We start from the raw sequence: 14,909 nt of genomic DNA on the forward strand, positions 1-14,909 counted from the left end.
CCAGCCTCCTGCAGGCCACACTCACTTATTCTGGACACCCATCTCCTGACGTGTAAAGTCACTGATGTGCGCCCCCCAGCCCCCCTCCCCCTGAGCCAAGCAGACCACCAGCCCCTGCAGGTAGCTGGCCCCTCCCTCCCCACCACCCCCTGCCTCAAGCCTGGCATCCCTCTGGACCCCAGTCCAGGCCCTCCAGTTCCTCCTCACTCACACCCACCTCTTCTAGGAAACTGTCTGCAGAGGCTGTTGGGGGCTTCGCCAGGTCCTATTAAATAAGGGGAAACTGAGGCACAGGAGTACGCCTTGCCCATCAACCCCCAGAAGAGATGGGAGATTTCGGGGTGGGGGGCACCGGGCCCCACCATCCCCTGTGGCCTTCCTGCTGCTGGTCTTGGAGGCCCCCCAGTGCTGTTTCAAGTCTGACTGTCCCTCTTGTGGACACTGAGCATGAACTGCAGGGACGTCCCTGAATCTCAAGAGGCTACAGAACTGCCGCAGAGGGCGTTCTTCTCAGAACCGAAGCCCCGCAGAACCGGAGTGGGAAACAGGACCCTGGGTGGCCAGGGCCTCCTCCAGCCGCTTCCCTGCAGGGTCAGCCTCGGAAGGCCTCAAACCCAAACCTCTGGTGCCCTCTTGTGGCCAAATGGAGCAGTGCACACAGCCTCTGGCAGCTATTCCCAGCTGCATGTGAGCTAGTCAGTCTAGTGTGTGTGTGTGGGTGTCTCTCCCTGGACCCCAAGAGCCTCCCAGGCCAGAGGCAGACCCACCACACACACATTCACTCCACTAGCCCTGAAAGCCACCCTTCCTCAGTCCTGATGGTACTTCTGGAGGGAACTTCTCCAGGCAGGAGCCCTTCCATAATCCTGACTTCCTGGCCTCAGCTTGAATACCTCCTGGAACAGGGAGCTCACTGTCCAGCTCATTTCATCACAGACAGGTGAGATGTCTCAGAGGTTCATTCTGCACTGATGTTTGTTCTCAAAGCCCCAGTACAGGTCTGATGATCGTGCGATCAGGGCACTTCCCCCTCATTGAGTGTTTACGACGTGCCAGGTCTATGCTGAGCTCTTTATTGGAATGATCCTACTCACAGCTCCCAACTGCCCCATGAGCGGGTTCTATTTTATTCCCATTTTACAGATAAGGAAACTGAGATTCATGGGGTGAAGTCACACAGTGTGAAAGCAGGGGAGCCAGGATCTGAACCCAGCTGAACTGGCCCCAAAGTCCCAAGTCCTGAACCTCTGGGTTCCTCTGTACTCTCTTCTGCCACCTGAGTGGAAGGCGGTATGCAGGTCTCTGCCCAAACGGCCCGGTCCACCCACTGCTCCGCCTATGATTCTCACCTCCCCGCTCAAAATGTGCTCACGACTAGGGTGTTAGTGAAAACTAGGGCCACGCTCACCAGTCCGCTTCTTTTACAGGAGCCCATGGTTTCAGTCCAGAACAATCCCCTACGTACCATGGGGGTGGGGGAGGGCCACTGGCCACCCCTGTCCAACCTGGGGGTTTGAAGCCAAACCCCGCAGCATGGCCCCGGCCCAGCCGCTCCTCCCAAGGCTACAGCTCCCACTACACGTTCAGGACCCTCGTCTCCAGGCTTTTGCTCAGGCTGTTCCCTCCGCCTGGCACTCTCTTCCTGTGCCCATTGCTCCTCCCTCAGGGCCGTGCTCTGCACGACAGCCTTCCCTCGGCCCCTGCCTGCTGCTCCCTCGGCTCCCCTCGGCTCCCCTCGGCTCCCCTGGCACTGACCCTACTGCCCTCTCCTGCATCCATTCTCTCCCTCGCTAGGACACAGGCCCCCTGAGGGCAGGAAAAAGGGCCCGCGCAGTTCAACACTGTTCCGGTGTCCAGCACGCACTCAGCCCTGTACAGACGCCAGTAAGAGCCGGCTGACCGAGCACCAAGCAAATGAGTGAGCTTCCAAAGACACCACGACCACCTGGTGGGGCGACTGTTTGCAAGACCACCCCCAAATCACACCTCCTCCATCATTGTCTGAGCTGTGCGTGTCCCTACGTCACACTGAGCCAGGGCCTGCTCCCCCACTCCCGACTGCCTCGACCAGCCTTGCGGGGGGCGGGCCTGAGTCAGGTCAGGACATGCGTGCTGAGAGGTAGGCCCCCTGCCCCCCAACCTGGAGCAAGCTGTTGGTGGCGTGTCCGCTAACTGCGAGCTCATGACTCCAGAGTAACACTGCCTACAGTCGCCTACATCGTTAGGAATCTTGTTTCTTGAGCCCTGCCACCTGCGGGACAGGGGCTGAGGGCTTTCCTGCCTTCCACCCCCAGGGTCGTCCTTCAGTCTGCACTCCTGCACACAAGGGCCAGAAGTAGCGGGTGTGTTATCGGTTGAACTGTGTCTCCCACAAAAGATAAGTTGAAGCTCTAACCGCCCCCCCAATACTTCAGAATGTGACCTTATTTGGAGATAGAGCCTTTACGGAAGTAATCAAGTTAAGATGAGGTCATTAGGGCAGGCCCTAATCCAGTATGACCCGGTGTCCTGATAAAAAGGAGAAATTTGGACACAGAACCAGACACGTGCAGAGGGCAGGCGATGTGAAGATGCCCCGAGGAGATGGCCATATGAAGATGTAGGCCTGGAGTGATGCACCCACAAGCCAAGGACACCAGAGCTACCTGAAACCAGGGGAGAGCCCGGAAGCGGCCCTTCCCTAGCGCCTTCAGGGGGAGCATGGCAGCCAACACCTGGATTTTGGACTTCCGAAACCTCCAGAACCGTGAGAGGATCCGTTCCTGGTGTTTATGCCGCCCAGTCTGTGGTGCTGTTGCCCTGGGAAACTAAGGCAAGGCCTCACCCCCATTTTGCAAGTGAAGAAGCTGAGGCTCAGGAAGGGCAAGGGCCTCGCCCAAGGCCACACAGCTGGGATTCAAGCCCTTTGCTACCTCGTGGTCTCTGACCCTGCCTACTGCATTAAACGGAGACTCCCACAGTGACCTTGGTCCCTGCGCCTCAGCAGCAAGTTTGCACAACGGGGTGACACTGCTCAAACCGCATGTGGAACAGGCACACGGGACTCACACACTCGGGGTACAGGGCAGGGTCGTCCCTAACTCACTACTAAAACCACTCCTCTTATTCAGACTGGATGGGCCAGTCTGTCCTCTGCATGCCTGACTGTGCTGGGGGAGAACCTACAACTGCTTGAGGACCGTCCATTGCCTGGCTGCCTGTGTGCCCCTCATAGGACCCCTGCCTCCTTGTCCGTCCCCAGCCGTCCATCCTGGTCTCACCTTTCCTGTGGCGCCGTGGGACACGTACTTGGCTCCCTCCTGCTGGGCGATCTCCACCTGTTTGCGGGCAATGCAGGGCCTGGCGAGAGAGGTACCCAGGAGGTAGCGGTCCTCGTAGAGCGCACTGGACTGGACGGCGGGCCACACGAACTCCTCCACAAACTCCCTGCTGACGTCTTCAATGAACACCTAGGGGGAGAGGAGCCCATGAGAGGGAGCCTCGGCAGGGATGGGATGCAGCCAGAAAGCAGAGTCCCAGGGGCCTCAAGGGGCCTGCATCTAAGGCAGACGCTGTTAATGGATCCCAGGGCAAGCTGTACCTCCACTTCCCCTTCTGCATCTGTGGTAGACATCATAAGTCAATCCAGCATACAATGCAGCTACTCTCCCTCCTGCACTCATGGCAGACATTACTAATCGATCCTGATAGACCATCCAGGTGAAACTGGATGTGGTCCTTAAATCCCTCCCAACATAGCATTCTGGGCCTGAGATGAAACAAGATCTAAATCTAAGATCTAAATCTCGATGTAATCCACAAAAGCCAGGGATTATTTTGTCCCACAGGTGGCAGCTGGCAATATCTGGAGATATTTTTGGTTGTCATAACTGATGGGTTGTGGGGGTCATTCTGGCCTCTAGTGGGTAAAGGCCAGTGATGCTGTTAAACATCCTACAATGCACAGGACAGTCAGCCACATGTCAGTAGTGTCGAGGTTGAGAAACCCTAATCTAGAGGAATTATTCTCGAAATGTAAACCCCCTAGAGTTCCCCAGACCCTTTTAGGGAGACTGAAAACATTTTTTATGATACTCAGTTGATATGTGCCTTCTTCACGCTGTTGACATTCACATTGAATATGCAAAAGTGATGATGGGGGAAGGGGCTGGCACCTTAGCACAAATCAGGGCAGAGGCACCACACTCCGCAGACATGGTGTTCCTCACACCTTGCTCTCACAGTGCAGATTTCTCTTAAGAGTGGTCTTGAAAATGCAGTAAAAAATGATTAACTTTTGTTATATCTCGACTCGAGTACAAAATGTGAAATATACACGAAGCATATCTGCTGCATTCACAAGTGAGTTATTAGCTCAACTAGCCCCTTTTCTCATAGAACATCGTTCTTGAACAAAGGACCGACAGACAAAACAGGGTCAATGCAGACTTGGGTTTTTGGCCAACATTTTCATAAGAATGAAGTGACCCCATCACTTCAAGGAAAACTGAGAATTTGTTGCCAAGCTTTCCAGTAAAAGTTAGAATTATGGAAAACTTGTATCTGACACGGTGAACTTGACAGCTTCCTAATACTTCTGATGTGAGTTTTATTGTGTTTTATTGTGCTTTGCAGATATTGCGTTTCTTTTGTACTGTTAGCCTATGTGAGCAGGGACCACGCTGGCCACGTTCACCTTATGGGCCTGCTCACCACATGATTAGATGCTCAGTCAATGCACTGATTCTGTTGAATGGATGGAAGGATGGGTGGATGGACAGAGAGCCAGGAGGGATGGACAGGTAGATGGATGAGGGATGGATGAGTGAGTGGATGTGTGAATGGACAGCGAGATAAAAGAGGGATGGGCAGGTGGATGGATGGATGAGGAAAAGACAGATGGATGGGGAGGTGGGCTGGGGAGGTGACTGGGTAGAAGAGTGGCTGGGGGAGACCAGAAGGTGATGCCCTTTGCACACCAAAAGCAGAAGGAATTGACCTTATACTCCTGGAAGCAAGAGGACCAGGTGGAAGGCGTGGAAGAGACAAGGAGCTTTGGGACAGGACCCCCCACAGCTGCCTCCACCAGGTCAAATCCCATTTCCCGCCCCAAACCCTGCCTCCTGCTTGGTACCTTTTTAGCCCCAAGCTTCAGCGCCTTCTTCCTGGCTTCCTCAAAGTCTTCCTTCTGGCCCACGTTGGCCTGAGGAGCAGAAGCAGAGAGGACGCATTAACCCAGGGGCAGAAAGAAGAGCTGAGAAGGATGTCCCCCCCGGCCCCTCCCCTACCCTGGGGTGAGCCCTGGGCAAGTGTGTTTCACGCACAACAGCCCTCAGACGGTGGTGGTTTCGACTGGATCGCTGAGGTCAAAGTAGGAAGGAGAAAGGGCGCAAACCAGGGTCTGGAGAAGCTGTAACACTCTCCAGAGCTAATACTTGGTTGAAGGACGGGCCGAGCCTGGCCCTGTGCACCCAGGCTGCTAGGTTGCAACATTTGCTGTCACTGCCTCGAAGATCTAAGGCTTCCCCTGAACCCGTCTAACTCTTCCCCCAATTCCCCCAAAGTCAGTACAAAGGTTGGATAGTCAGCAGCTGCCCGACTCTCAGCTCACTTCCCCAGCCAAGTGCAGCAACTTGACTGTCCCAGGGCTCCTGAGCCGGCTCGAGGCTGAGGTCTGGGCTATGGGCACCCAGCTGTTCCCCTGCTGGAGCCCAGCCTCCGGTTCCGACAGTCCCATCTAGACACAGGTATTTTTTTCTGCTGGCTGCACTCTGGCCTCCTGCCTAGACGTTGGCCCTGGCTTCTGCTCAACAGACTCTGGAATCTTCCCAGAGTTCAGCTGCAGGTGCTTTTCTGGGGTCACTCAGCTTTTAAATCTGCCTGTGGGGGGAGCCCGGGATCTGGACGGCCCACCACTGCTGCTGCTGACAGGGTGCACACACCCCAGGCTCTCTGCACCCGCTCAAAGCCCTGGCTCTCTCTCAGCAGGCAACTGTGAGCCAGGCACGTCCCCTCCCCAACCTGAGGGATCCGGGGTCAGCACTGTTACAGATGGTAGGTTGACTTCAACTGCAAGCAAACGGTTCTTGACAATAGCTGAACTTTTCCTGCCCAGAGCGCCATCCTCACTTCCTCTGCAAAGAGAACCTTCTCTCCTGGGACCCCTTTCCACAGGGATGGGTGAGAGCACATCACGTCACCTGCTCACCGTAGGGACGAGCCCTCTGAGACACAGCCATACTGACAAGTGCATGGTGGGCAGGGACTCAGGCCAGTCAATGAGAGTCCCCCCTGGCCCTTCTGTCAGAGCCTCTGCAGGAAGCTCTCCTTTCTCTGGGAAAACTTGGGTATGATGATGTGAGCCTTGCCTGCCCTGTGGAGAGGCCAAAACTGAAGCCAAGCAGAGATGGAGGCAGATCTGGATGAGTACCTGGATCCAGCCTTGCCTGAAGCCATTATACCCCTGGCCTTCTCAGTTATATGAAGAACTGTATTATTTTAGTTTTCTTTTTTGTTTATTTTTGGTTTTGTTTGGCTTAAGCTGGGTTTCTAGAATTTGCACAGTCATATGGAAGAAGATTCAGAGGTTATGTCCAGGTTTATCAGAAGTTGAGCTGGTTTAATTAGGGATGTCTGCTATGGACCCTGGATGGGGGATGGCATCATACATAACCTATGGCCCGTGACCTATTTGCTATCCCAGAATTAGGTGATCTCCAAGGGCTCGTCTAGTTTAGCCAGTGTAGGATCCTACACTCTTTGCTGAATTATTGAGGGCTTTGGGAAAGGGGAAGATTGTATGCCTTCTCGTGGCCTTCAGCAGATTCAAGCCCTCGGTCCCTCTCCAGGCAGGCTGGCCCAGCAAGCCCTGCCACGTTCACTCCTGAGCCCCCTGTCCAGTTACTCGCATGGAGACTCGGCCTCCTCCGTGATCTGGGGGGCATCTCAGACCTGGGGGACTTCCAAGGTGTTCACTCGACAGATGAAGAGAAAGACGCAGTAAATGAGAAGCACTTTCCTATGGTTCCAGACAGGCTTAGAGACGGGGAGCTGGGCTTGGATGAGCGACAGTGGGCAGGTGGGCGGGCTGGATGGACAGCAGGGCCGACAGGAGAAAGACACACATGCCAGGCGCCCCCCTCACCAGGTAGGCAATGACGTCATAGCCCTGCTCCTTCAGCCACACGAGGATGCAGGAGGTGTCCAGGCCCCCGCTGTAGGCCAGAACCACGGAGCCTTTGCTGGACATCTCGTCTGGAGGGAGGAGATGAGGAAGAATGTGAGTGACCCAGAGCCAGCCCTGCCCCCTCCCCGTCTGCCGGCCCCTCCCGACAGCTCCCTTCTGGCCTGTCCCCCAGCCCCGACCTCGGCCTTGGGCAGTCTTATCCCCTGGACAGGCCGCCACTGCGAGGTGTGAAACAGGATGTTCGTCTGACATCAGGACCAGCGGAGGCGCTGTTCCTTCCTGCAGTCTCATGCCTTCCACCCCCGACACCCTCTCAGGGGACCCACACACACCACGCTGGGGCCTGGCAGGTGGAGGCATATCTTGGAACCAGTTCCCCACCAGCTAGAGAAGACGACAGGGTCAAGGTCAAGACGCGAAGCGGGCACCACATCAGGAGACTTGGGAGAGGCCGTGGCCCTGAGGCTCGGGCAGCCCACACATCTCCAGTCAGAAGTGCTCCTTGCTAGGCTGGGCCAGTGCGAGTGAGGCATGGCCCTGGGGGACTCGTACAGATCACCCTGCGCCCCGAATATGACCGCATGAGGTAGGAGCTGTCACGCATGTCGGGGCAGCAGAGACTGGGGCTCAGAGAGGTCAGTGGCCAGCTCGAGGTCACAGAACATGTGTCTGTGTTTGGCTCCAGAACCTGGGTTCCTCCCAGCATGCAGGGCTGCCTCCCAGCTCTACAGGGAATAGGATGTCCCCCTGGACCTCTCCCACCGGGGCCCCAGTGAACCTTCACACAATGGGACTTTAGGCTCTTTTTAAAAGCAAGTACCTCTGAAAGGGGAAACACAAGAGACCCCAAACACCTCAATGAACTCAGCTCCAAAATGATTAGCTGGGAGGAGCTCAGAGACCGACTTCCCCATGTGCAGAGGGGGAAACTGAGGCCCAGAGGAGGAAGGTAACCAGGACGTACAGATGGAGGATCTGTCCTTCTGCAGCAGGACAGATGTGTCCCATGCTATCCCTCCCTCTCTTCAGCTACACTGAAGCTTCCAGAAGGCACCAGGGTCTCCTCACTCCTTGCCTTTGCAGTCACTGTTCCTTCTACCCAGAAGGCTCTCCTTGAACCCTAGGGCTGCATCAGGCCCCCACTCTCCACACGGCCCTGAGAGTAGATGCTGTTATGTGCCCACTTTGCTGAAGAGGAGACCGAGGGTCAGAGAGGCGAGGTCACTTGCTTGAGGTCCTACGGTCAGCAGGTGGCAGGGCCAGATTTGGATCCAGTCCATCTGTCTCCAGCCTCCATGGACATGGCCCCACCATCCTGCATTTCCTGGGTGTGTGCTTGTGTCTGGTGGGAGCATTTGCACCGGAGACTGACCAAAGTCAGGGTCCTTAATAGAATCTATTGGGAAAGACTGTGGACATCACTGCACAGATCCATGTGGGTCTCATCCAGAAGGGCCTCTCCCCAAGGATGCAGGCTCCTGTATACTGAAGGCTTCTCGTGTGCCTGGAGGTTTAGAGGCAAAGTGGTCACCCAGCCCTTTGCAGTAGAACCCAGCCCAGCCGAGGGACAAGAACACATCCTATGTGCTGTCCCCGGCATCTCACCAGGCCACCTGCCAGCCAGTCCCAGGGCTCACATGTCTTTACTGCCCTTTGGACTTGGAAGGGGAAACACCTCATGGATCAGTGAGGTTGGGGGCAGTTCTGATGGATAGATGTCCACAATTCCCCCCTTCAGTGGGCATTCAGCCACCTGCCAGGCTGTCCCAGGCCAGCTGGGGCCAGCAGACATGCCCATGGCAACCGCAGCCAGGCAGCAGGCCATCCAAGATGGAGGGGAGGAGGTGGGAGGGAGGCAGGAAGGACTCAAGGTAGGAAGTGCCTGGGGCTGAAGTGTGGGTTTCGGGCTTCCAGAATCTGTCCTGATGGCTCAGCGAACCACCCTGCAAATGCACGCAGCTGGCTGACACCAGAGGCCATGAACCCAGCCTACCCAGCCCCTGGACTCCCCTTTGGGCAGCCTCGCTGAGTGGGGAGACTCAGGAGCCCCAGAGCCCCATCCAGTGCCCTGCTGCAGTGTGCGCGCTCCCAGCCGTGTGTTCGTGTGCGAAGGGGCTGGTGGTGTGGTCGGGTGGGGGGTGTAATGTTGCATATTTGTGAAGCTCTATTGAGATATAATTGACATGCAATAAACTGCATATATCTAAAGCGTACAATTTAGTAAGTTTGGGCATGTATCTACAGCCAGGAAATCATCACCACAATCAAGATAATGAATAATGTATCCATTATAAGCTGAGTCCTCCACTTGTGTTATCACAGTTTAGAGACAGGGAAACTGAGGCTCAGGTTAAGGAACTTGCTCAAGGCCTTGCTTGGCTGGTGAGTGGTAGAGTCAGGATTCAAACCCAGATCAGCTGGACTCATAAGTACAAGGCTTCCTCTCTCTGGGAGGCGCAAGGAAGGGGAACCCTGGGACAAGGTGTGATCTGGGAAGCCACAGGTGGCTCAGACACCCTGGAGTGACAGGGAGAGGTGATGTGGGCCCAAGAGTCACCCCTGCTGTGCCACCTCCCAAAGGCCCTGGAGCCAGAGGATGGGCACCGGAGTGGGGGAGGGGCAGCTCCATGGAAACAGACCTCCTGGGCCTGCCCTGTTCTGCCTCAGTGATCCCCCTGTGCCTGATGCATGGCCCATCACAGCACAGTCACAATGTATTCTAACTGCCCCCACTGCCCACTGTGAGCTCTGTGGGGACAGGGACCATCTCTCAGCGCCTGGCACATGGCAGGCACTCAGAGAAAGGCTGCTGATTCTGCGGCCTGGGGGTGAGTTCCTCACCTATAAAAAGAGAGGGTTACAATCCCCTCCAAGTCTGGAATTCCATGCACGTTCTCATCCGGAAACTTGTGAGCCCCTCCTGCCTGCCAGGCCACGTGCATGCACGGCTACAGAGGGCCTCAGCCTCTGGGTCTGAGACACGTGATGGAATGGGTGCACCCAGGAGTGTGTGCCTGAGTGCAGGTGTGTGTGCATGCGTGTGCATATGTGTGCCTGCATTTCTTGGGGAGAATGTACCTGAGACAGCATGCATGCACCTGTGTCTGCACACACACACACACGTGTGTGTGTGTGTGTGGCGTTTGAGTCTGCGTGTGCACGTCCAGAGATTAGCTGGGCAGGTGGGCTGAGACAATGATATAATCTGACACTGGCATTGCTCCGCCCTTCCTGGCGAAGCTTCCTCCTCCCTCAGCCAGTGAGATCCCTGCCAGTGAGATCCCGGCAGACTACGTGGGGCAGAAACTGAAGGAAGCTGAGGCCTCCATTTGGGGGAGGGAGAGTGGAAGAGACTAGGGGCACAGCACCGTGGCTGGGTCCTCCAGAGCTGGGTTCAAGCAGCTTACAACCTGAAGGCCTGAAAGCCCTTCTGGTTCTGACACCCCAGGACACCGGGCTTCCTGCCTGAGGACTCAGCCTCCCCCAGCCCGGGGGGGCTGGACTCCTGGGGCTCTGGGGCTCCTGAGTCTCGGCCTCCCCCAGCCCCAGCCTTGCCGCCACCCCACCCTCCATGAAGGGCGCAGGGCAGCTGCCCCAGCTCCCAGGCACATGACCACTGCACATGACCACTGGGGGCATGACCACATGCCCCCAGCTCCCGGGGCCAGCCCAGACATCCTGCTCCAGAAGAGGGACACCTGGGAAGGGAAGAAGAGGGCCTCATGCCAAGACGCCTGCCAGCCTGGCCTTAGTTGGCAAGGCAGCGGGCATTCTCCAGTGCCCCCGCCAGACCCATCCTGCCAGCTCCCAGTGAATGTGCCAGGCCAGCCTGGGCAGTTGCTCAGCACTAAGAAAATTCATGTGGCTCTAAAATGTCAAAGCTAGGAGGATGACAAGAGCAGTTACTATGTGTAGTGCCACGTGTGCATCATTTCAAGGCGGGGACTATTATTACCACCTATTTACAGATGATGAACCCGAGGCTCAGAAAAGTTAGTGACTTGCCCAGGTCTCAAGCTAGTGGACGGCAGTGCTGGGATAGAAACCCAGGCTGACTGCAGACCACCTGGTCTTTACTGCTCTCTGCCCTACAGTCTCTGGTCTCTAGGAGACCACAGACTGTCTCCCCCTCCCGTTACTTGTCTGCCAGACAAAATCCTCAACCATCACCGGTCAGTATTCTATTTCTCTGTGCTGCAGCAACACGAATGCTCCCCTGGAAACCCCTCCCCTTCCATTCTAACTCAGTCGAGCTGAGTTCATTATAGTTTCTAAAAAGCCTAGCTCCGCCAAGGCCACAGAATTCTCCCTGACTTAGGGGTTTGCTCATTTTAGGACCGCAACTCTTATCCTTTTGCTGCGCTCATTCGTGTCTGATAGAACTAGGGGGCAATTCCACACTTTGACCAGGAGGTCAAAGTGTCAGGATTCAGCCTGAACATTTATTTGCCTGACACACTCAGTTCATTTCATCTGCATACTTGGTGAGACACAGAGGAAGGATTTCTGTGTCTGATGAGAAAGCTGAGGGCAGTAGGGGTGCTCTAGGCTACATCCTGAGCTGGCTCTCAGCTGCAAGCTCCTGGGGCCTGAGATTCAAATCAGGAATGCCAGGCTCTCTTCGGGACACCACCACTCCAGCAAACTTCCTCTGCCCATGGTACGGGGGGGTCCTTTGGGAGTGCCTTGGCTTAGGAAGATTGGGTCTCCAGTTTCGACGAAAATGTCCTGAGGTAGGAGGTAGGAAGACTAAACGGACCTCACCAGGCCCCAGTGACAGGCACTTAAACCCTTTCCAGAGCATTTGGTTATGGAAGAAAGCATGAGTTCATTCATTTGTTTACTATATTGAAATGCCTATGGGTGCCTGGCCTATCCCAAGTCTGGGGAGGGCGTCTGCCCCACAGGAAGGAGCCAAGGCCTGGTAGATCAACTTTGCCCAAAGTGTTTCAGCAGAAATCAGAGCCTTAGACCTTGAATTCCAGAGGTTATCTCTCTCATGGATGCCCAAAGGCAAGGCGCTCGCCCTCGATTCAGAGGCTGTGCGCTCAGCTTTCGGATGAAGGCATCTGGCTGTCTTGGCTTGCCTCCCAGGACCCACAGGACGAAGATGAGATGGGGCATGGGAAAGTGCTTGCCCAGCAGGTGAGTCTGGGCCTGGCCCCCCGCTAGTCAGGCTCCTGGGGCCCTGGGCCAGGGAAACGGTTACCATCAGAGCCAACTGACCACACATGCCCAGGGGAGGCAGGCAGCTGACGGGGGCACCTGTGGGTACTCAGGGGGGCTCAGACTGTGCTGAGTGGGGGCCTCCCTCCACCCCATCCTGTGCCTGGCCTGGGATCTAGGCGCTCAGCCGGAAGCATTCACCACTCATTCATGAGCACTCGGCAGAGCCAGAATTACTTCTCAGCATAACGCACAGGTGGCTCCACCACAGGTGGCTCCACCGGGACAGGACCCCCTGCCCTGGCTCTGAGACGGGGATGGGCAGGGAGAGGGAGTGTAGAATGGAGACTCCTCCAGTTCCGATCCAGTTCCCATGCCCTTCGTGGCTGTTTCTGCCTCTACTGTCTCCCTCCCCCACCAGAACCTAAGACAGGAGGGCAAGGACCCTGTCTCCGGTTCTGAACACCCAGCCTGGTAGCACCCGGCGAGTCGCTCCCCAGACACAGGGAGTGAACGGACCCAGACACCCTTTTCAACAGTATACATCCCCTTACTGTTTTCTGAGCCCTGAGCCTGTGCCAGCCATGACGAATGGAGAAACTGAGGCTTAGGACTCTGGGAGGCTGACCCAAAGGCTCACCCATTTGTGGAGTTGTGCCTGCCTTCCGGGCTGGGGTCTGCGGGCCTCCAGAACCTGCCCTCTTCTGTCACCAGCCTGGGTGTGGAGGGGAGGGATCAAAGCCCAGGACCGATTTGATCCATCCCTGGGGAAAGGACAGGTTTGCTCCTACCCGGGATGTGCAGCCAGACCGCGCCGCTCTCGGGAGGAGACGCCCCACTTTGCAGAGAGGAGCACTAAGGCAGCCAGGTCACGGGAAGAGCCCTGGCGGGATGGGAGAGGAGCTTCCTGCATTTCACAGAGACCCTCCTTCCCTGTGAGGGCGAGGCCGCCTCAGGGGCCAAAGGCAACAGGCATCAGGACGGCTGACATTTCCTGACGAGCGGCCCCTCCCACAGACCAGTGCCAGCCGGAAACCGGGCACCGCGGCCAGGCGAGGCCCCCGCCCCACCGGCCAGAGAACGCAGAGCCCTTTCAGAAGGCAGAGCCGCGCGACGGACGCCCCCTGCAGGGGAGGGAGCCCAGCCACACCCAAGGCACGGGGTGGGCCACCCGGAGCCCGGAGCGACCCGCCCGGGGGAAACTGAGGCTGGGGCTGTGGGAGGGGCCGAGATGCCCAAGCCCCGGGGGCGCGCGAGGCGCAGCGGTGAGGCTGGACCTCTGGTTGCGGGCAGAGAAAAAGAGGCGGAGACAGAGACCAGGGCCAGAGAGGGGCCGAGAGAATCGGGAATCCTCACACCCCCCGGGTTCCCAAGGTCTCCAGTTGTGGGGCTCGCGGCATAAGGGAAATCGGATCGGAGAAGGAAAATCCAGAAACGACCTCGGCCCGCAAAGGCGACAAGTAACCCAACCTGCGCCTCAGATCCCCGGACTCGCGCCCCGGCCCCCTCTCCGCGGCCCAAGGGAGCCAGGAATCCGGCCACCAAGCGTTTGAGCAACAGGAGTCCGGCCGTCGGCCCCCTGCCCGCCTGTCCAGGTCCGAGCCCGGGGCGCGCGGCCCCCTCCGTTTCCTCGGCTCGTTCTCGGTGGGGTCCGGGCAGAGGGCGACCTAGGCTGGGGAGTGGGAAGGGGACTCCTTACCGGGAGGCAGGCGGCGGCGTTAGGCGGCGGAGCAGTGCTGGTTGCGGCGCGCATCCCGGATTATAAGCACGGGGCAGAGGGCAGGGCCGGGGCCCGGGGACAAGTCCGAGGAAGAGAGCAACAGACCCCGCCCCCGGGCCCGGCCCCCTCGTCGAGCGGCTCAGCGCTCGCGGCCGCCGGCGGGAGGACGGGGCCAGGTCTTTCCCTCCCTCCTCGCTCCTCCCCTTTCCCTCCTTCCCTTCTGCCCACCCAGCTGCCGACACACCCTCCCGGCCGGTCCCCCGCCCTGGCCGCAGGGTCTGGCGGCCCCGGCCCGCGGGCTGGCGGCTCCCCTGGGCGCGGTAGTGGCTGGAATCCTCGCGACTGACAGGGTGACAGGCCCTCCTGCCAGACTTGCCGCCTCGCCCGTGGGGAACGCTCAAGCGCTTCGCCGTGGGAGTGGAATAAAAGTCCCTTAGGCTTGTGAGTTTCATGCCCACTTTTGTCTTGTGGTGGCCTTTCTACAGACCTCAAAGCCCCTCCCTTCCCCCCTCTCTAGTCGCCGTGAGCCGGAGCCCATTGTATGGGTGAGAAAACTGAGGTGGAGGTGGCCCTAGAAGGTCGGGGTTTCATCCCTCAGTCCAGGGCTGGTTCCTGGCTGTCTCCCCAGAGCCTGGCACCTGACCAAACTCCCAAGGGCACCCAGTAAATAGTGAATAGAAGACTGGCCCACTGCTAACCCATTGAACAGCAGGGAAAATTGAGGTTCACAAAATAAACGGGGAGTTGTGTCCCGTCTGGCCTCCAGAAGGTTCTGTGTCAGAAGTTTTCCAGCCTGGTTTATAGGCCCCAAAGCACCAATCACTGCAACCACAACCCAGTAAAACAGCTGGTCCCACA

The 14,909-nt window shown here is 57.4% G+C and overlaps 1 protein-coding gene across 1 annotated transcript in view; it reads right to left on the minus strand.

Moving 5' to 3' along the window:
* ASS1 (argininosuccinate synthase 1) overlaps window positions 1–14,128 on the minus strand; it is a 50,563-nt gene extending 36,435 nt beyond the window's left edge. The window contains exons 1-4 of the mRNA XM_060101080.1: window positions 14,031–14,128; window positions 7,124–7,233; window positions 5,114–5,182; window positions 3,261–3,449 (exon numbers count right to left, since the gene is read on the minus strand). Of these exons, the coding sequence (XP_059957063.1) occupies window positions 3,261–3,449; window positions 5,114–5,182; window positions 7,124–7,228 (363 nt within the window). The 5' untranslated portion in view covers window positions 7,229–7,233; window positions 14,031–14,128. The remainder of the gene's footprint in view (window positions 1–3,260; window positions 3,450–5,113; window positions 5,183–7,123; window positions 7,234–14,030) is intronic.
* Between the last annotated feature and the right edge of the window lie 781 nt (window positions 14,129–14,909).

Source organism: Mesoplodon densirostris, chromosome 6 (assembly GCF_025265405.1).
Source record: "Mesoplodon densirostris isolate mMesDen1 chromosome 6, mMesDen1 primary haplotype, whole genome shotgun sequence".
Lineage (NCBI taxonomy): Eukaryota > Metazoa > Chordata > Mammalia > Artiodactyla > Ziphiidae > Mesoplodon > Mesoplodon densirostris.